Source organism: Armigeres subalbatus, chromosome 2 (genome assembly GCF_024139115.2).
Source record: "Armigeres subalbatus isolate Guangzhou_Male chromosome 2, GZ_Asu_2, whole genome shotgun sequence".
NCBI classification, from domain to species: Eukaryota; Metazoa; Arthropoda; class Insecta; order Diptera; family Culicidae; genus Armigeres; species Armigeres subalbatus.
Genome location: NC_085140.1, coordinates 59930751 through 59952138, shown reverse-complemented (window position 1 = coordinate 59952138; position 21388 = coordinate 59930751). Strand labels below are relative to the sequence as shown.

The window sequence follows — 21388 nt, the reverse complement described above, 5'->3', positions numbered from 1 at the left end:
TGCTTTTTGTTGTTGAAACAATTTGATGAAGGTTTGAAGGTGCAAAATTTGATGGTGCTAAACAGACACCATGGGCGAGTTAACGGAAATCAAACGAAGTTTATTATTATTAATTAAAAATTGAAAACCATCAATAATATTGTTAAAGTGTACAATTTGCTGTTCAATTCCCAATCACAATATTGAGATAAAACCCAGATTAATCCACCTAGCGGTGATGGTGCCTTTCTCGTTTTTTTTCGTGAGTAATTTCTAAGCACTTTTGGCATGAAAAAAATAGTATTTTGGCCATAACTTCTGAGCCCATAGTCCGATCCGGCCAATTTTCAATAGGAAACAATGGGACAGGATTCTGCGTCGAATGCAATCTGCGAGAAAATCGGTTAAGGATAAGTGCCTGAAAAATGAGTGACATTTTTTGCGCACAGACACACACACATACACACACACAGACATCACCTCAATTCGTCGAACTGAGTCGATTGGTATATAACACTATGGGTCTCCGGGCCTCCTATAAAAAGTTCATTTTTGGAGCGAATATATAGCCTTTACGTATACTTTGTATACGAGAAAGGCAAAAATGGTTAAGGATACTAAACATAAGTAGCCACAAATATGCTGCCGCGATTCACATAAGAGTCCCAAGTCGATTTTTGATGATTTTGATTTTCCTCCAGCAATAAACATAAAATGTCCTCATCTTTAAGAAAAACTGTTAAATAATAGGCTTCGTTCAAGAAATTTAAAAAGTGGAACCCACTTGTGTTGTCCCATCTTGCTCTTTATTCGCATAACAATCACATTCCAGATTTTGATACACTTTTGCACAAAAAAGAAATATAATTATGGTCCATTTAATAGTTCCATAGCAATGAATACAGATAAAGAATATTATGCCAAATTTTCAGAATTTTATCAATTTATCAGTTTATTAGAATTTTTTGTATTTCTCCATGTAAAACTAGTTTAAAAAATTCAACGGCACTGAAGTTGAAGAAAACTGATATGGAACGCTTATGCAAATAGGGGCAGTGTATATGTCATTTGAATGTGCAATTCACATGTAAAGATAAAGAGATGTATTGAAAGCTATATTAGGCTTGAACTATCATAAATTCCTTCTTTTGTATTGTGAAAGCGGGATGAATAAAAAATAAACGAATAAATTGATAAAATCGCAATACTCATCAGTTTTCTTAAAGAGTTTTCTGGGAAAGCTCAATATTTAATTATTTTTTCAATACAATTCTGAATTCCCCCCTCAATAAAATAAAGCCACAAAAAATCGAGGTGGTGAACAAAGAAAAAGAAAAGAAAATTTGTTCCGGCCTTATTTTGTAGCTACACAAAATATAAACATGGGTAATATGACCCTTCGATCTTTTTTTCTGATAGAATTTTTTTTAACGTTCAGAAAATTAGAATCTGTCGTTTCTGTTACATTTCACAACAATGTTATTAATAATGGGACGGATACCCTAATAGGTAGTGTCCGGATCTGTGGACAAGCCATACCATAACGTACAGAGCATCTCTGGCCTTTTGCTCATTGGAACAATAAGTATGAAAACAATGTGTATGCGGTATACGGAAATGATTCTAAATAATTTATCTTCCACAATTCCACATTCACACAGATAGTGTATAAGCGTATAAGTTCTTTCCATAGCAATCTTAAATTATGGAACGTGTCATTAATGTTATTATTCTGATGGCTGATATCTTACCTTTAATTTTGTGCACGTACGACCTTTAAGCTATGAATACATATTTGTTTATGCGAAGGTCAAAACTCCAGAAAAAATGTGCATATAAGAGCTGTCTTCACTGGAATGCCGATTATGAAAATAAATATGACCATTGAATGGTCTAAAAAGATTTCAGCGCATTTGGACAGATACAAATACCGTAAACTATCTTTAGTCGGAATGAAGTTCCAAATAAATAGGTATACATTCTTATCATCTCTTTTCTACAATATGTCAAATAATCTATTAAAAATGAATACTCACCTGACGGTTGAAACCGGCCGACGTCCCCACATCGTTCCCGATAGCTAATCTTCTGACACTTTTGCCAAGGCCCGAAGTACCCTCGATCCTCTAAAATAGAAATTGAAAGTCGATAAATTCTATCGCCTCTGGGTATCGTCAATTACTCACCTCCCCCTCGACTCTCGTAGTACGCCCATATCGGCACTCCGACGGCTGTGGCACTAATTACCAGGCAGAAGAATCCCAAACAGGTCACCAGTATCGCGTAGATGTTCGAACTTAAGGCCATTCTTGGTGCATCGCTTGAGCTGTTGTGCGGCTACTTCCGTGGGATTTCCGCTCCGCAACTCAGTCCTCCGTACCTGGACGGTGAGTGCAATTTGGGAATGGGCGGATGTGCACAGACGATCCACCAAATTCCGTAGGCAAAACCAGAATAGGTTGTGAGGTAAGCGATGTTGCCACCTGCACCCGTTTAGTTTTGTTTGTTGCGTTCAAATGGGCGGCGATTGACGTCGTGGGCACGGGTCGTTGTCGCTTAGGCGAACACTGAAAACGGGTTGTACAATTGGGGATCGATTAGATTATATGGTTACGAGCGGATGTGCCGTGAATACGCAATTGATCTTTACTGAACTGAGTAATTCAAATTGGCTTTTTTTGTGCGGTTTGTGTGCTTTTCGGGAATATGCAGCGAACACCTGCAACGTATGGAATGTTGCTTAGAAATTGTTAAATGCGTTGCGGTTTTAATTGTGCATAGACAGACAGTGGGAAGCCCCGTCTCATCTACATGCCTAGAATGCTTCATAATTCACACACTCGGTAGGTGTACTTCTGTCTCGGATGACGTATATAACTTTAGCTTTTTCTTAACCATCCTGAACTCTCTTTATAAAAGTGTAGTAAAAAATAGAAACTCCATATTAATGGAAAAACTATTCTCATTTCCATTGGATTCAATTAAGTCGGATAGTAACGGAAATATACACAAAATAGATATGGTTTTCCCATGAGAATCTAAAGAATGTTTAGTAATGGAAAGCAATGAATAAATAGAAAATTTCCATAAAAAAGGAAGGATAATCGAATTAAGAAATTGGTTTATTGACCAAACTTTAAATTGTTAGAACATTGTTAACCAGTTTTTGGTCTGAAACTTTTAAACGAAAATTATGCTTTGCTCCTTACATATTTATGTCTTGCCTTATAATGAGAAAAGACAGTATCACCAGCATGTGCATAACTCAGGGTTTTCGTTTATATAAATCTTCTATTCCGTGTTGCGCCTCATTCAAATTGTGTTCATTTCAACTGCTAAACTTCGGTGCGTGAGATCCAGTGATTCACATTCACTTTTCCACCTTCAAAGCGCTTCATCTATTGTCCGACCGAGAAGAATGGTGCATTTCCATCAGCTGATGTAACGTGGTGATGTTCTCGTATTCGAAGCGCATTTGCGGCGCGCCGGTTGGCGGCGATTGTGTTGATTTGGTGTTAGTGGCGTTCCACCATTCACATGACACCGACAACCGGCCAAGTGGCTCAAAGGTGAGTTAATATACGTACAAAACATTCGAATCAACTGGCCAGCCCAACTCGCCGGGGGCGTCGTATGTATCGAACGAGAAAAATTCATTTAGTTCACAAACGCATCACCAAACTAGACTAGATCAAGTGATAAACCTTGACCGGTGGATAAAACTGATGCTATCTGCTATAACTAAATGTGTCAGTTTCGATAATGTACCACCCAGTACGGCAGATCGAGACAATCAAACACCATTCAATTCACAAGTCGCATTGTCGATGAATGCGTCCCGATCGTGATCGCTAGAGCGGAAGTACAATCGTGCAACGAAGACGCCAACGATGGGCGACCTTTTGGTGCATCAGACCACGAAATCTGCATTCGAAAAGGTACACAGTATCAGTTAGTCACTTACACATAATATTACATAGAGAAGGGGGAGTGAAATAACCGCAACATAGGCATAATTTCTGGAGAATTGTTTGAAGGGAATAAAATATGCAAACTTAGGGGATAGCAGTTGTAATTGGTTTACATTTCTTTATTAAAAAAAAGTAAGCCGGCTAGACAAACGGACAATTTTATGACTGTTTTATTTTATTATAAACATTAATAATAATATGTTTAATAACAATAAATCATTCACTTGTCATAAGACGAGCTCGTACATTTCCATATAATTCCACCACTTGATTGCACCTTTGGCAGATACGTATTTCGACCTCAACAGTAAGACCGTTTACAGTTTCTCGCACTTGACACTGAAGACGGCCTTACTATTGAGATCGAAATACATATCTGTCAAAGGTACAATCAAGTGGTGAAATTAAATGGAATTGTATGCTCTCATCTTATGACAAGTGAAGACATTCTACTAGAAGCTCAAAACAATTTTCCTAATATATTTTCAACATTGTAATCCCTTCCCCCAAGTCATTTGTTGGAGATGAATTCGAACAAAATTAAAGTGAATATGTACAGTGATATTGACCTCACTCGATATTAAGGTCACTCCTCATGGAATCCAAGATTCAAAGTGCTCGTTTTTTGGGGGGCACACCACTCGATATCTCGATACAGAAGCAACGCACAACTGTCATTTTTATTATTTCACGCATGCTGACGCAGCAAAGCTAAATCAACAAAAATTACAGTTGTGCGCCGCCTCTGACAAAAACGCGAGCACTTTGGAACTTGGATTCCGTCAAGAGTGACCTTAAAGGAACCTACACGTAAAGAAAATACTAGTGCTGTGCGCCGCCGATGATTTTACTAACGCCGCCGCTGCCGCCGACGATTCTGGGTCGGTGCGCCGCAGACCATAATTTCTTTACGAGTCGATGGTCTCTTCAAAATCGACTCATGGAAGTTTGACTGCAGCTACCTATTTATTAGTTTTAAATTAATTTTTAACACTGATGCTTTATAATTGTACTTTAATTTGTATGAAACCTTTTGTAATTTTTGTAGCATTTGATTGCTAGAAACGCAAGAATATTTCGGTCTAAGTTAATGGAAGAACCATAGAAAATGTTTTTTTTTTGTACGTCGGACTTGTTGGAAAACAAAATGCTTCCTTAGAAAGCTAACCTTTCGTTATTTTGTTAACTAGGTTCTTAAATCCAAAAGAATGTTAACCAATTTAGTCCGTTGATTTCTTGGTCACTCTGTTAATCAACTCGAACAGAGCAAGCCAGAGGACCAATCGTATTTATGTATACAGTTTATCAATTAGGACAATATAGATCAGTCAGTGATCCTGCCTTTCTCTTCCATTTAGTTTTGTAGACAAGTCGACTATTTTAATCAGATTATTAATATCCCAAGCAACCAAAAGTTCGGATAAAAAAGGATGTTTTGGCTTAATCAGCTCGCATTTTAAGTAATTTTTTGTATGGTGGGAGCGCAAAAGTGAACTTTGAAGTTCAGTTAAGGTGTTTGGAACTCATTGTGAACCAAAAGTGAACCAATTAATTCGGTTAGGAACAAATTTAAGTAAAGTCTGAACTTTTGGTTGCTTGGGATGTGTAGTATACTCAGGGCCGGACTTAGCCGGAAGGGGGCCCCGGGGCCGACAGTTCGTGAGGGCCCCAAAATGTACAAAAAAAAGTTGATTTTGGTTCATAGGATTTGAGGAGACGCGGGGCCACAGCGCTCATCTGAGTATCATCTGAAAATTTGAGCTCATTTGGATTAAAACTGATTTAGCACAAGCCGTTTCTAGTTTACATGCAAATTATTATGTGGAAATTTATTTTTTCGTTATACTGTTTATGGCGCTTCCTCATTAAGCGCAGGTTGAAAGAAAACCCACATAGCTAAAAGGAGTACTCAAGAGCTTTCACTCAGCGAAAACCGCATCTTAATTAATTGTTCCGCTGTGGAGCAAAATCGAACTTTTGAACCACCCTAAGAAGTATGCATAAAAATATAAATCAACATTTGCAAAACTTGTGAGGGATTTTATTGAAAAAATTGATAGTTGGTAACCACTTGGTACTCATGACACTTGGTACGATTGCGCTTCCTTCAAACACGCTACGAAGGCCATCAGTCGGCCTTCGCGGTATCGCGCCGAAGGTCATTAAGCCGAATGGTCACTAAGCCATGTCAGAGAGAAACAGACGTCTCACTTAGAACAAAACGTAATCAAAATTATCGTCATGAAAACATTTTCGCCCAGTATTTTATGCCCTGTGTGCGGTCAAGCGATAACCAGATGGCGGTAGTGTACAAACGTTAAACACAAGCCAAATCGATGAAAGCGCCATCGGTGGCCGATCAACCACCTACAGAAAATTGAATCCACCGTTAAAAAGGTGAACGATGAAACATGTGTTGAGTGAGACGTCTGTTTCTCTGTGGTCATATGGTCATTAGGCCGAATGAGAAGAGAGTAATGAGAAGTAATTTCTTCTTTCATTCCTCTTAATTGTTTTTTCTTCCTTTTTCCTTAATCCTCCTTCCAGCTTACTTCTTCGTCCTTTCTTCTTTTTTTTTCATTTTTTCTTCCTTCTTTATTTTTATTTCTCCGTTCTTTTTTCTTTATTGAATGTTTCTTTTTTCGACCTTCTTCTTTCTACCTTTTGCTTTTTGCCTTCTTCTTCTTCCTTCTTATGCTTCTTCTGATTTATTTTTCCACCCTTCTTCCTTTTTGTTCCTTCCTTTATTCTTCTTCCATTTTTTCTTCCTTCTTTATGTTTCCTTCTTCTTCTTTCCTCATTTCTCTTTCTTACTTCTTCCTCCGTTCTTTTCCTTTTTCCTTCTTCATACTCCGTTCTGTCGCCTTCATTCTACCTTCTTCTTTCTTCCTACTTCCGTCTTCCTTCGTCCATCTTCTATCTGCTTTTTTTCTTACTTCTTACTTTTCTTACTTTCTTACTTTTTTCTTACTTCCTCCTCCTCCCTTTTGGAATGAAAAGAACCATCACAGACAAACAGACATAACACTCGTCGAATTTCCATCGTTTACTGATTTACTGGTCAATTCAAATAATCATTAGTTGGCCAATCGATCACTCGTGGCGCGCGCATCGTTTTTGCTCGAGTTTGACGTTTGCTCACTATCGCCATCTGGTTCGTGATTTGCCCAACTAACTGAAATCAACAGATGTCGTTAGTGTTTGAACGACGATGAATTTGATGAGTAAATGTTCAATGTGTTATGTCTGTTTGTCTGTGGAACCATTCTTCTTTCATCTTTCTTCCTTTTTTCTTGTCCTTTCTTCATTCTTCTTTCTTCATTCTTCACTCTTCCCTTTTTCATCTTTCTTCCTTCCTTCTTCTATTATCCTTCTGCCTTTCTCCTTGCTTCTTTATTTCTTCTTTCTTGTTCCTTCTTCCTACTTCTTTTTCTTATTCCTTTTCATCCTTACTTCAATCTTCTTTTTTATCTCCCTCATTTCTTCTTCTTTCTTCCTTTTTCTTCCTTCGTTCTTCTTTTTGCTTCCTTCCTCCTTTCTTCTTCTCCCTTATTTCTTCATCCTCCTTTCTTCTGCCTTCTTCCTTTTTCACTTTTCTTCTTCCTCTTCCGTTTTCCTTTTTCCTTCTTTCTTTTTCATTCTTTTTTCTTCCTTTTTCCTACTGTTTTCTCCCATCTCCCTTCTAACGGGCTTGGTAGTCATATGGCTACTGCTTCTGCCTCATACGCAGGAGGTCGTGGGTTCAATCCCAGGTCCGTTCCATTCTGCTACTTTGTATCTTTCTCTTTATTTCTCATGTTCTAGCAATCGCTAGAACTGGAAATGGACTTCCATACCGTTTCCATTACTATTCCTATACCTTCAACTTGAGTATTCTAACAGTAATCTGCTAGAATTGGAAATGAACTATAGAGCTCGTTTCCTACATCCAATTAGAAATTCCATCAGTTACCTTCTCCTATCTATCACATTGGCAGCTCGTTAACCAAGACGGACCTCTGCCTCTCCAACCTAACCCAGAAATTCCAACAAATTTCGCATGAACTCGTGGCAAGTGCAGAGGTATATTCGGCTTGCAGTGGGCGAGTGATTGCATCATCATTTCCTCCCCTTCCCTACATTGGCTTGCATTCTGACGTAGCAGGCGCCAAATGAGATCACCAGTACTTGTACATTGAAGATGTGTGCTAGTCCCAAGCAAACATCTGTTGGTTCCCTGTGCAAGAACAGCTGATCTGGTCATAATGGAGTAGCAACTACGAGCAGTCAATCAAGCTCAAGCAAGCTCAAGCTGTTTTCTCCCATCTCCCTTCTCTCATCTTCTACTTCATTCTTCTTTCTTCTTCCTCTATTATTCTTCATTCTTCTTCCTTTTCCTTATCTATTCTTTCTTCTTCTTTCTCTTTCTTCTGCCTTCAGTTTGATGTTTTATTTTTGCTAATTATTAATTTGATGTTTATGGAACTTTGGCATTACAATGGATTCTGTTTTTAAACGATTCACATTTTCTCAATTTTGCACTCTTCCCAAATGCTTAACGCATTTTGATTATCTTGTGATTTTTCTTTGATTTATTCAGGATTTTTTGGAATTTAGAATTAATTTAGCCAAAGAATTGATTGAGCGAATAACAATGTTTGACAGGAAAGATCAATTCATAATAGTTTTCAATAACATCAACGCCTTAAAAAATAACTGAGTTCATAAAATTTAATAAAATAGCAGGGATTTATCGAGAACATCAACAAAACGACAACTTTCGGGATCATTTTCCAAGTCTCTCATAGATGTGTAAAATTTATCGGCAGTTCAAATAGCACGTGCTATAAAAGCATTCTTTATCAGAATCCACCACGTGGCCGCCAAATTTTCAATCAAACATTTTTCCTGGACGTATGTTTTTCTTAGGCGACTAGGAATCCCAAAATTCGGGCAGAAACTGCGTGAAAATAAACTTGCGTAATAAGGTACCCCAGAGGAAATTGGTGTCTAGAGTAGAGTGCGTGGGGTAAAAGTACATTTTCGATTTTTTGAAGTAATAAAAAAAGATAAACTAGCAGCACTGCATCAGTTTGACAGGTGTTCTGGCCAACTATTATCATGTGTAATTGTGAACGATTTGAATAAACAACAAGGAAGATGTGGAGATAGATAATTTTTTGGCCATTTTTCTAAAAATAATTGTGTTTCCGCAATTAGTATTTCATTAACATATATCCAGTTTTCCGCGAGCGGTAATGGCCGCCTGCATGCCTGCGGGTTAGTCTCTGGTTTGACGTTTCTGGAGGTCAACTGCACCCACCATATGAGCATTTTGATCAATGTGGTATATAAGAAGGCTTGAATTCACTGAATCAGCACCTTCTTATATGTCACATTGGTCAGAATACTCGGAGCGGTGGGTGCAGTTGACCTCCACGGATGTCAAATCAGAGACTAACCCGCAGGCAAGCTGGCGGCCATTACCGCTCGCGGAAAACTGGATACGTTCAATCATGATGGTGCAATCATGACCTGCAGGTGAACATTATACCATTTGGATAACCTATTGTATTCAGCTTTTCGCGCACGGTAATGGGGGCTCTGTTGATTTAAAAGTGTATCCTTCCCTGTACTTCTTTGACATCTGGCTTCCCGAGCAACACGAGTTAGACAAAAATGGTTGCAACAACTTTTTTGTGACTGAATCTGGTCACATATGAGTTGCAGATACAGGCAACTTTCCCAACTTCGGAAGTAGTGCGCTGGATTCACCTAAAGATGCGATAAACAACGCATCAATTAGTTTGACAGATAAAACTTCGGAAGAAAGTTCGGTTCGGAAGTCCCGACTTCCGAATTCTAAGTTGGTGCTACGCCGACAATACATATGTGGAACATGTGTGCTGCTAGGGTTGGGTTTGACATTCCGTTTTCCTCCTGTTCCATGATGAGGGGAAAGGGTAATCGAAATGTCAAACCCAAGTCAGATGTCAAAGAAGTACGGGGACGGATACACTTTTGAATCAACAGAGCCGCCATTACCGTGCGCGAAAATCTCGATAGAGTACTTTATGGTGCAGCCAATCCGGTTGATTTTCCAAGAAGTGAAAACCATTACTTGAATAAATTTTTGGAACGGTGGGGTAAAAGTACGCAGGAACGGGTGGGGCAAAAGTACCCAAGTGAATCTTCAAGTTCTGATGTCAAACCCGTATCTCCGGCCGAAATAAGACTACTTCCAAAGCGTAAAGATCCACAACTAAGAAAAAAGGGGCAGAAATCGAAAATTATCACAAGTTTTAAGGATAAGTTGAAGTAATTTGGTGTTAGAAAGGACTTAGCGAACAAAGCACTGAAGCGAAATAATGAAATTGTATTAGGACTTGTTGTATACCTAATAGAGTGGGGCGCAGTTGTATGGAAAAACGCAAACTTCGTCCGATCAAGTGAGATCAAGGTTTTTCTGAATCGTTTTGGGACCCCAATCAACTGTGCAAAATATGGGCTCGATTGGTTGCGACCTCGCATGCCGCATCGCGTTTTAAATTTACATGGAGATTAGTATGGGAAAACTTACTTTTTTACATTTTTGCTATTAGCGGCTTCAATTTATCATCAATCACGTGACTCAATACGTTAGCATATAGTCTGGAAGATGCCGAAAGACTTTGCCGAAGAAGGTACGTAGCTGGGAAGTCTACAAAAAATGTTATTACGTTTCGAAAATTGATTGTTCAAACCATATGCAAGAAATCAATGTTTCTGCCAGCACTACCGGACGACCTACGGTTATCGAAAGGCAAAACCAATCTTCCTTCTTGTCGAATGTTTTTCTTTGTGAAATGATTCCGGATAGCTCCCATTAGCTCTAAAGCCCAATAAGATCAATTATTTTGAAATAACACTCAGTTAAATTATTGGTCTACGTAGCTCGGCAGTGCTGGCGAAATAAACGATTTTTTGCATATGGTTTAATCACTCAATCTTTGAAGCGTTATAACTTTTTTCGTGGACGTTCCAGCAACGTGCCTTCTTCAGCAAAGTTTTTCGGCATCCTTTGGGTAATACTTTAACGCAATGTGCCACTTGGTTTACGATGAACTGAAACCTCTAGTAGTAGAAATGCAAAAATATACATTCTCCCATACTAATTTCCATACAAACTTCAAACGCGATGCGGAAAGCGAGGAAGCAACCAATCGGTCCCAAATTCCGCACAGTTGTTCAGGACCCAGAATGGCTTCGAAAAACCATTGATTTGAAAAAGTGACCATGACGCCCCACTCTAATACCTAAACATAGTACGAAAACACAATTTCATGTAAATGATAATTTCATTTAATCAAAAGATACATTCATAAATTACGCAACGCTTAGCAGGGAGGGGTTGCGAGATGTATGACGATCCATATAATTTTTAGAGGATTCATACAAAAAGTGTAAGGTAGGGGGAAGGGGTGATGAAATAGCCAAATTTTGCGTTACGTGATTGGTGACTTTCTTTAAGGAAAATTGCTTTGTTTACGCTACGCGAAACCTGATATATTTTTACCTTTGTAGTTTTTTGTATATAAAAAAACAATGGTTTTTCGTATGAAAGTGCACATTTAAGAGTTACGTAATCTTTAAACATTTCCTAATAAATGTTTATTAAACATCAATTAAATGTTATTAACTCTTATTTGTGTTAATATATACTTAAAGCACATGATTGAATAAATGCGTACTGTTACCCCACCCGATGCGCACTCTTACCCCACCGGTGCGCTTGATTCGGTCGGTTTACTCCGGTCGAGACAAGTGCGATCTTCCATAGTTTGCAGAAGCTATCGGACAAGTAAATACAGAATGCTGCATGTGCGTCGCGACGCGTCGGTTCAGTCGTTCAGAACGCGAAGAAGGCTATCATTTCACTCCGAAAACGAACTTTTTATAGAATTCTCGGAGACCCATAGTGTTATATACGACGAGCTGAGCAAATGTCTGTCTGTTCGTGTGTATGTATGTCCACAAAAACTAAGAAACACATTAGACAACTTTTCATATTTTAATCCTTACCCGATTTTTGTTGCATTTGACAGAAGACGAAGCCTAGTTGATTACTATTGAATTTGATAACGATCGACAGGGAAAGGTAAATTCTTTTCTTTAGAGTTAGCCTTGGAAGATAAACGAAAAGCGTGTCTATTATATGAATTTCTCATTTTGTTTCATCACTTTTATCTCTAATTCATTTTTTTTTTTCTAGAATTAATGTCCGGTTACGCCTTCCCTCGGATAGTAAGAGAAGCGTAGGTCCCAGCGCATGTGTTGATAGGTACGATATGTAGGGTCTAAGTGTGGAAATACAGATTTATTTCAAACTAGTTGACCCGGCAGACGTTGTCCTGCAAAGTAGGCGAAAATGTGCGATAAACTGCCCATGCAAAATTTCCATACGAATCTTAGTTCTAGTTTATCATGATTTACTCAACTTTACTCGTGATTTTGGCGTTAGGAAATATCATTTAAACCCGTCGGAAACTATGGCGAACATATCTACTGAAGGAATGAAGAAAATCCATCCAGCTGTTTTCGAGTTATGCGGATACGAACACAGACCATTTCATTTTTATTATATAGAAGATAAATATATAAGAAGAAAATTGCAATCCTGTGTTGACAAATGTGGGTATCCTCTATGAGTCATGCTTTGTTTCTCATGTCTCATTCAAGACTACATTCTCCTAATCGAAATAAGACCTGCACTGACCAAGGTATATTGTTATTGTTGTGGTTATTCCTCTTTAATTGCAGTTTCATTGAGAGACCCCGTGATGTTCCACAACCGGAACGGGGTAAGACGCTGTAATTTACACTACAATAGTAGGGTGGACCACACATATGTATTTTATTCTATATACATTGTTGTCCTTGTGTAATTTTGCGGTTTAATTCAATCTACCATGTCGAGGAACAATCTAAAAAAAATCATTACAATTTTCAACTGATAACAATTCCGTCCGGTTTTACCAGACTCACCGTCAAACTTAACATGTGCCGGACATTCGTACCACCCTATCTGTTAGCTACTTGCCGCATTGTTACGATGAGTAAGCGGTCAATCCGGCTTTACAAGGGTTGATGTTTTTGTTCGTCGCAGGCAGGTCTCCTCTCCCCAACATTTTCGCACGATTGCATTGAGTGTGTATATTCAACAAGTGTGGGGTAGGTTGGGCGTCTTTGCTGTCTCGTATTCCGACCACTTCTGTTTTCTAGGACGGGCCGGTGGCGTGGAGCTGTTGAAAGTAATAATGGTCTTCCGATTTGACCGGGTTATGGAGAAATTGATTTCCTTTAGAAAACATGTTTCAGATCGTACTAAAAATCAATTTATTGAGCAGTTAAAATCTTCAAACGATTGTACTGTTAAATCGTTAGTGTTTCTGAAAATATTTTCTCAGCTTTGTTTGGTACATACTCGAAAGCTTCAGACTGCTATTTAACTCGATGTACCCATGAGCGTTGTGTTCAAATCGATAGTTTAAATTTAAATCATATGTATTTCTTTTAGTTTAATATCAAAGTAAATCTGCCAGTGATAGAAAAAAAATCCGCACTCTAAGATCAGTACACAACGAACGCTTGTAATAACGATGGACAAGCAAAAAAGGCAAATTAGTGTATAGGGAATAAAATGTAATAAAACGATTCACCAAGTTGATTCAAGTGTGAGCGGTGGTTTCGATTTCGTCGCAGGGAAAGTCAATTTACATTACCTCCTGTGTGAGCAACGTGTTTAATGTGGTATGTATGTCTAGGAAAGGCCCCATGCACAGTTTGCTGAGATCACGATCGCCGGCAAATTATCAGACTTTTCGGAATTTCCATTCCATCTACTTACAGTTGGAATCGGTTGTAAGTTGTAATGGATGCAGAGGGCATTGCTAAACTAAAAGTGATGAGAGGATGTTATATATGTGAATCGATCGGAATGTATTATCCCCATCTTCTTCGTGATCGCAACTGTATAGGTTTGTAAAGTAATTTGAAACCTTTTAGGTTACACATATATTCGAGGTGACAGAGCTGTGAAATGCAAAGATGGGAAACTCTCTCACGGCTTGTATTTAGTGAAGCGTGCACCGCTGTCTTGGTTTTATATGTGTAATACCGGCGAATCTCACCGTTGATTCACATCCTCCCATTTCATGAATAAAGAAGTTGTAGTATGTACATATGTACTACACAGCTAATATTCTCAAATAAATCGAAGTCAAATGTGAATTTTTTTTTTTTTTTTTTTTTTTTGTGGTGGTTACAATGGCAGCTGTCCCTTGCTATTAATCTACACTGTACCCCGCCCATATTGGCTTCTATGAGCCTCCCGTTTTTCATCATCACACAGACGTTCCTAAGCGATGTTGCTCATGTGGTCACTGTTATGGGCCGTGTTGATGAAAACAAGGATTTGTATAACAGCCCACCCCCATCATTATAAGCACTTAGTATTGTCAAACTACCATCACTAATATCAACATCACTCTTTTCTTCTTCTTTTTACCTTTACAAAAGTATATAAGTTTTTCTGCCACTACGAATCATTTCACTCAGTATAAGCAATGAAATCACGCATCATATATACTATCATTACGTTAATGTTAACATAGTCATCATGATCACCGAAAATTATTGCGGTCACTATCACCGTATCGTTCTTTCTCCACATTCACAACTTCTCCACTATCTCAACTCCCTTAAGCAGGAAACCAGCCTCAGAAACGAGTCACCGAAAAATCACCAAACGGTCAAAACCAAATTACTAAATCGTCGGCACCATCTTTGTTCATAATTCCGTTCAACCTTTCCAAATTCACGTCACGACTTATACTATGTTCACACTAGGGCCTTGTAACATGTTATTCGGCTATCTTGATGAGCTTTCTTTTGCCGATAATTTGAATAACATGTTATTCAGGCCGTAGTGCAAACATAGTATTAATAAGTATATAAGTCACTGCTTACGATTTTGTTGAACATATATTACAGTCGTGTGTTTAATGATGAGTCGATTCACTTAATTCACTTCACCCATGACTGCCAACACCGCTACATCAATTTTTACATCAACTATATTTTGCACTTCTCAGTAACCATCCTAAACAACACTTCAGCATAATTTTCCACCTATTTCCTAAATCAATTTTTAGGTTATTATTTTGATATAATATGCACACACACTCACAGAAACATATATACGTTTTTTACGAATGTGCATATATATAAACAAAGTACGGTTATCATTTACAAAGTAAACACATATGATATATACATTTACGCAATGGAATAAAAATATGATAAATTTATAAGTTATTTGATTTCCACTTACCATGTATGTATTCTTTCTATCTACTTACCACTTATTAGCTTTAATAAATGTTTACCAGATTTCAGATTCTTTCGATTCCTGACGATATTAGTAGGATCATGCTGCATTTGGTGTTGGCTCGGAGTCCTCTTAATTTCGAAGCTCCATCATAATTTATTATAGTTGAGATCGGGTTAGATAGTGAGGAAAATAATGAAAAGAATGGATATTAGTAAATGTCATTTTATTATTTATGAGGTTCTTTTAAATGGGATTCTCAAATTAGTGTAGTGTTATATTTAATATCAGTCGGATTTAATTAAGTAGCTTGTTTTTTCTAATTTCAGTTAGAGATTTATATAATAAGTGATTAATTTGGTTACAGCATAGCTGGGCCTTTCGACGATAATATCGATTTATTGAATAATTTTTCCTCAATGTGGTCCACGTTGTCTTGTAACTGATCTAGCAGGAAATAATGAGCACTCCATTTTATAACTTATTTTTAACATAAACGTTGACTACGCTGAAATTATGAGAAGTCTTTTCTAAAGTAACTCTCTAGTACAGGATGCTAGACTTGGATCAGCTAAATAGTATCTTCAAAACTATGTCGCATAGGACATTACTTAAGCTACGGAGCCAATGTTGAATACATTCAAATGAATTATAGATTGTTGTGAAAGGAGGTGTCTGTATCGATTGTCTATTTTGACATTATTCAGTTACAACACAATAGGAGGCTAAGCACAATTGACTGACTATTAAAAGGCTCTTTTTTCAATAAATTCAGTCGAATTATATCACACCTCCCTTAGCTTCTATCCGCGACATGTAGCACGCACCCTGTCGGTCATTGAGGAAACCGAATAGTAGTATACGAACTTACAATTCAATTCCCATAATCTACACCACTTTCTTCATGTGTATTCAAATAGATTCCAACCCCCAGTTCGTAGACACCTACCAGCACAGATTACAATTCTCCTAGAATATATCAATATTTGTGGAGAATTATAATCCAAAGCCCAGGGTAAGTCAAATGTGAATTATATTTAAATTTTAGATTCAATACTCTAAGGGTGAAATCAGGAGTGATTCAGTTTCATTCTAAATTTTCGACCACTATTCTAGTTTGAATCTGGAGCAAAATAGAACAAACTCGCTGGTTTCCCCAGCAGTGTTCTATTCATGTTTTTTTAAATTTTCAATTAATTGAAATCATTATGTTACTGCCAAGAAAGGCGCAGGAATTGCAAAGTGGATTGATCCGTAGATAAAATGACGCATCCATACACCAAAACAATTGAAAAATATTTGAATCTCGTGATTCAATCGTGGTTCATATCTGCAGAAAATAGAACGGAGCGTTATACCAGTTTTATTTTTTTGACAGTTGACTGGTATAAAAACTGAATCTAGAACAGCTGCTGGGAAAATTAATGTTTCAGATTCATATTCAAACTAACAGTCCCGATCGATTTGAATCACTGCTGATTTTACTGTCTTTTTTTACTGGGTCTGTCTCATTTGGAGAATTAAACTTAAAAGTGACAGTTCGAATATTAAAAAATCACCCCGTTATAAGAATGGCTGATGCTACCCAGCAATTCCAATAGGACATCGATGGAAAATGATTCGATATCTGTCAAAAGTAATCTTGCTCTGCGTGCAGGGTTATTCGATAATTATAGAAATGTCACTTTTAAGTTTAATTTCAGTTTAATTATCCAATTGAGACAGACCCTAAATCATCAGTAGTATTTTTTGCAACGGGACATCGAACCATCGAACATAACACGAACGATTTTCATCATATCAGATTAGATTTGTGAGTTAACAGCCAGATAGCTAACACTGGAAAAACGTATTTCATCTATCTGACTTTGAGTTTTTTAAACATATCATAGCCAAATACGGTATATTAAAAGCTTGCCCTTAAATTCAAGGCAGACTAAATGAGTTCCAATGCTTTCTAGTTTTTCAATGTAAAGCAATAAGGATCTCATGTCGTTATTAGTTAGTGCAAAATGTAATCTACCTGAGGTAAACAGTTAGATAACACATCACACTAAAACTTTAACCTCGCCTTTCCAGTAGTAAAAACACGCACTAGGTAGCCATTAACCATCATATTGCATGTATGCATGATCGTCACTTTTCAAGTGTAAATATTTATGGGCCTTATTTGAGCAAGTCTCTCCATACATGAGCTATGTACGTTTATACAGACAGGGTCTACTAAATACTCATAAGCTGAAAAACAACAATAACACAAACGGTAAAACAAACTTTTTTTTTCGTTATCAATGGTGTGCAATCGAAGACGTCGTTGACTGGCACCTGTTTCCCAGACAACGAAGCATTAGTCAGCCAAAATAATGTGATTTTGTTTCCCACGGGCGCGCGTGGTCTATTGTTGATCGAAATCAAAAGTATTTTCCCCCCTCAAGCGTTGGTAACAATAAAATAACTTCCCCGTCTGAGATAATGTTCGCTGATCAACATCCCCGGTATAATTATTTCTCACTAATATTTCCTCAGCGAGAACATTTACAAACAGTGAAAAATACATGTTTGTGGAATTCACGTTTGTGTCACCGAAATGACGAGAAATCCAAATCCTTGCTTCGCCGTTTCCTATATTAAATGTGACAGGCATACGCCAATGTCGTCGATGATGTGTTCGATAAGAAAACAAGCTTCGAAAGCATGGGGGAGCTAATAAACACATCCAGTTTATCCAGAAAATTAGCATATTTTCTTCTTTGGCTTTTGAAATAGGGTGCAGCGTCGACCTGGAGACAGTGTGTAGAATTCAAATTATGCAGCATTTTCAGAGGAAAAAATGCTCACGTTCAGACGTTGACTCCATATTATCAGGACAGCACTCCTCACAATAGGGTATGGCTGATTGATGTTTTGAAAGTCGATTCACCAAGGTACGAAATTAAGTTTAAATTACTATTTAAGAAATTTTCAAACAATCGAATCATGCAGTCAAGCTTGCCAGAGATTTGTAATTAAATTTGCGATATTTGCAAATAATAATGACATTGCACATCATACACAGTCGTTTATATTAACATCATTCATATTTTACTGTCATGGGATATCCAGTTGTAATGCGATTTATAAATATCCGGCATGAGCTTGACGTATCCAGCCCAAGGAAGAAATTTCGAAAATTCCGCTACGATCCATGCGATCCTATTCTCGGAGAACAGGTTTTAACAGCTCACAAAAGTAGTCCTTACAGTCAGTTGTTGTCAGAGACCGAGAATACTTCTGCATCCCCACAATACCACGGAAAGCAAGTTCTGTTTATAGGATAAGTTAGATAAAGATCGAGGGTTCACTCAGGAAAGTGATGTAGGCTATCTCGCATTTTTTTTTTAATGGAAGCGAGCCTGAGATTGAACCCACGACCTCCTGTTTGTAAGGCAGGAGCGGTAGTCACTAGACCACCGAGCTCGTCTCATTTCACTACAAACAATTTATCGGAAGAGCTAGAAAATAAAACTCACGAACTTTCTGTTTATATGCTACATATGTAGTTGGAAATATTTCGTTGTGTTACCAACTATGCAGCATAAGAACATCGATATATTTTCGAACAACATAAGGACCAGTCTTTGACTTGATTATCCAGAAGCTCTCGAAAGTCCAGAAAAATGACACTATTTTTAATTTGCCCTAAATAGCTACCATTTCCTAACCATTGGTATAGAAATCTGAGAGCTACATAGATCAAAGCCTATGAAGTGACTAGGAATAAGCCAGGGTGGGTCTCCAATTGTTTTTCCGAAATATCCGGAACAATATGGAGCACTTCTAAGAATAAAGGAAATTCTATTAAAAAACATCGAACCAGCAAGAGTAAAAGAAAAACCATCTAAGAAGTTTGCCTTCAAAATCAGAAACTTGCATCCGTGAATTCAGCAGCTTTTTTTTTGTATCTTTATTAAGGAGGGGCTGCAAAATGATGGGTTGACATCAAGGAAGAAGCGCCCAACAGAGCTCTGGTCCCCACAAGTTCCTATCTCACGCTTCCACGGGTCGTTCGATGACAAAAAACCGCCAGCTAAGGGTTGCGTACTTAGCAGGTAGTGCAGCCTGGGCACTGTTGTCCTTCTGACATCAGCTAGAGTGAGAAGGTACGCCTCGAGCGTCTGTTCACCAGGAGGTGCGGCTCAAACAGCGTCTGCCTGGTACCCAGCGGCTGATCAACGAAATGCTGTATCACGTCAGCTATACCTAAGGTGGCAGCCGCACCAGCGCGATGTAGGTAACGCGACCCCGGTAAGTTTACTGAAGCCTCTCAAATACCACGAAAAATGGAGATAGAAGAAAAAGGGAACGTTATTTTTGGCAACCGACCCGGCAACGAAATATGGACTATGATTGGATACTCGGTACCTGCAATGTCAGGACCCTAAATGAACCTGGACGAGTGAGCCTTCTGGCTCGTGAACTGCAGAAGGTTGGAGTGAACGTGGCCGCTATTCAAGAAGTCCGATGGCCTAGATCCGGAGAACGTGAATTCCTCGTGGACCCCACGACCAACACTGTTTCAAGTATAACATCTATCACAGCGGCGGAGGTAAAGCAGAGCATGGAGTTGGTTTTGTAGTGATGGGCAAGCAGATGAAGCGAGTGATGCGATGGCAACCCATTAGCGAACGAATCTGTGTGTTGAGGATACGGGGCAAATTCTTCAATTATAGCCTAATCAACATTTACGCACCGACAAACGATAAATCTGACGACGTGAAGGACACGTTTTATGAATGTCTTGATAAAGCCTATGGAGAGTGCCCAAAGCATGACGTGAAAATTGTTATCGGAGACGCTAACGCTCAGGTCGGTAGAGAGGACTTTTTCCGTTCCATAATTGGTAGGGGAAGCCTTCACTCCGCTACCAATGACAACGGCCTACGGATAGTAAATTTCGCTGCTGCCAGAGGGATGGCCATCAGTAGCCCCTACTTTGCACGAAAGGATATTCGAAAGCACACCTGGAGACACCCAAATGGTGAAACTTGCAACCAGATAGACCATGTTCTAGTGGATGGGCGCCATTTCTCGGATGTTATCGATGTGCGGACATTCAGAGGTCCGAACATTGGCTCTGATCACTATCTAGTTGTCAGTAAAATTTGATCACGGTTGTCAAATGTATCAAACGAAAGATCACAGCGAACGATGCGTTATAATATCCAGCGATTGTCGGCGGAAGGAGTATCGGCTGAGTACCGCCAGAAGCTGGAAGAATGGATATAGTGCAATCAACGTAAATGTATTTTAATTCTCAACAGTAGCGTATTTTTATTTGATCATTTCTTGTCATACACAGTATTTTTTTAAATCAACCAATCCCACTCATGCATTCCCAACACAGACATCAGAATAATGGAAGTTACGGGCCTTTTTACCAACCGCTTCATTTTCTCTGGGTATTGTAATGGGTCCGGGCTGATTCAGGGATTCTTCCGCTTTCCGTAAATAACTTTTCTGAGAGGGTTCAGGTTGTACATTGATGTTTTTTTTATTCTGAACACGTCGGTAGCTGATTTAGAACTGCGGTGGAGATTTCTTTCGTGTTTCTAGTATCTTCCATCCTTTTCACAATCACACACAAATGTCATCCATTCTACATCAATTCACGCATACACAATCACGACAAAAAAAGACCAATCGTAACAGTGTGGCCATATCATTATAGTACAAAAAGACTCGTGTTTCGCGCTCGCGCCTCATTTCTGTTAGAGAATCCACGGTGCATGGACACGGACAGTACGATCACATACAAACAGACGTAACAGCTTGAACATTTTTGTTTCGTATGACACTGTCACCAGAAGGCGCTAGAGTGAAATGTTAAACCCGAAGGATTATGACGCTAGCGCCTCTAGTTGTGAAACGCGCAATCAATCATATTCAAATTGATCGTTAAAGTCATGGTCGATGGTAATTTCTCTAGTGTTACGTGTGTTTGTCTGTGGTACGATAGCGTCGTTTGCGGTCCCAGCAACGATGAAGGTGGTTTCTGCATCCATAGCGTTTCAGCGGCAAACTATCGAGTGGCTGTCGTCGGCATAAGCAGCAC

The 21388-nt window shown here is 38.6% G+C and overlaps 1 protein-coding gene across 4 annotated transcripts in view; it reads right to left on the bottom strand.

Moving 5' to 3' along the window:
* The window catches only part of LOC134208728 (uncharacterized), a 67516-nt gene that overhangs the window by 30255 nt on the left and 15873 nt on the right, over positions 1-21388 (bottom strand). For 3 of the 4 annotated variants that reach the window (XM_062684566.1, XM_062684567.1, XM_062684568.1), the window contains 2 exons: positions 2166-2546; positions 2016-2105 (listed from right to left, as the gene is read on the bottom strand). In XM_062684566.1, coding sequence (XP_062540550.1) covers positions 2016-2105; positions 2166-2286 — 211 coding nt within the window. In that variant the 5' untranslated portion in view covers positions 2287-2546. Of the gene's footprint in view, positions 1-2015; positions 2106-2165; positions 2547-13690; positions 13821-21388 lie in introns of those variants that run through there. The other variant, XM_062684569.1, reaches the window with a different exon arrangement.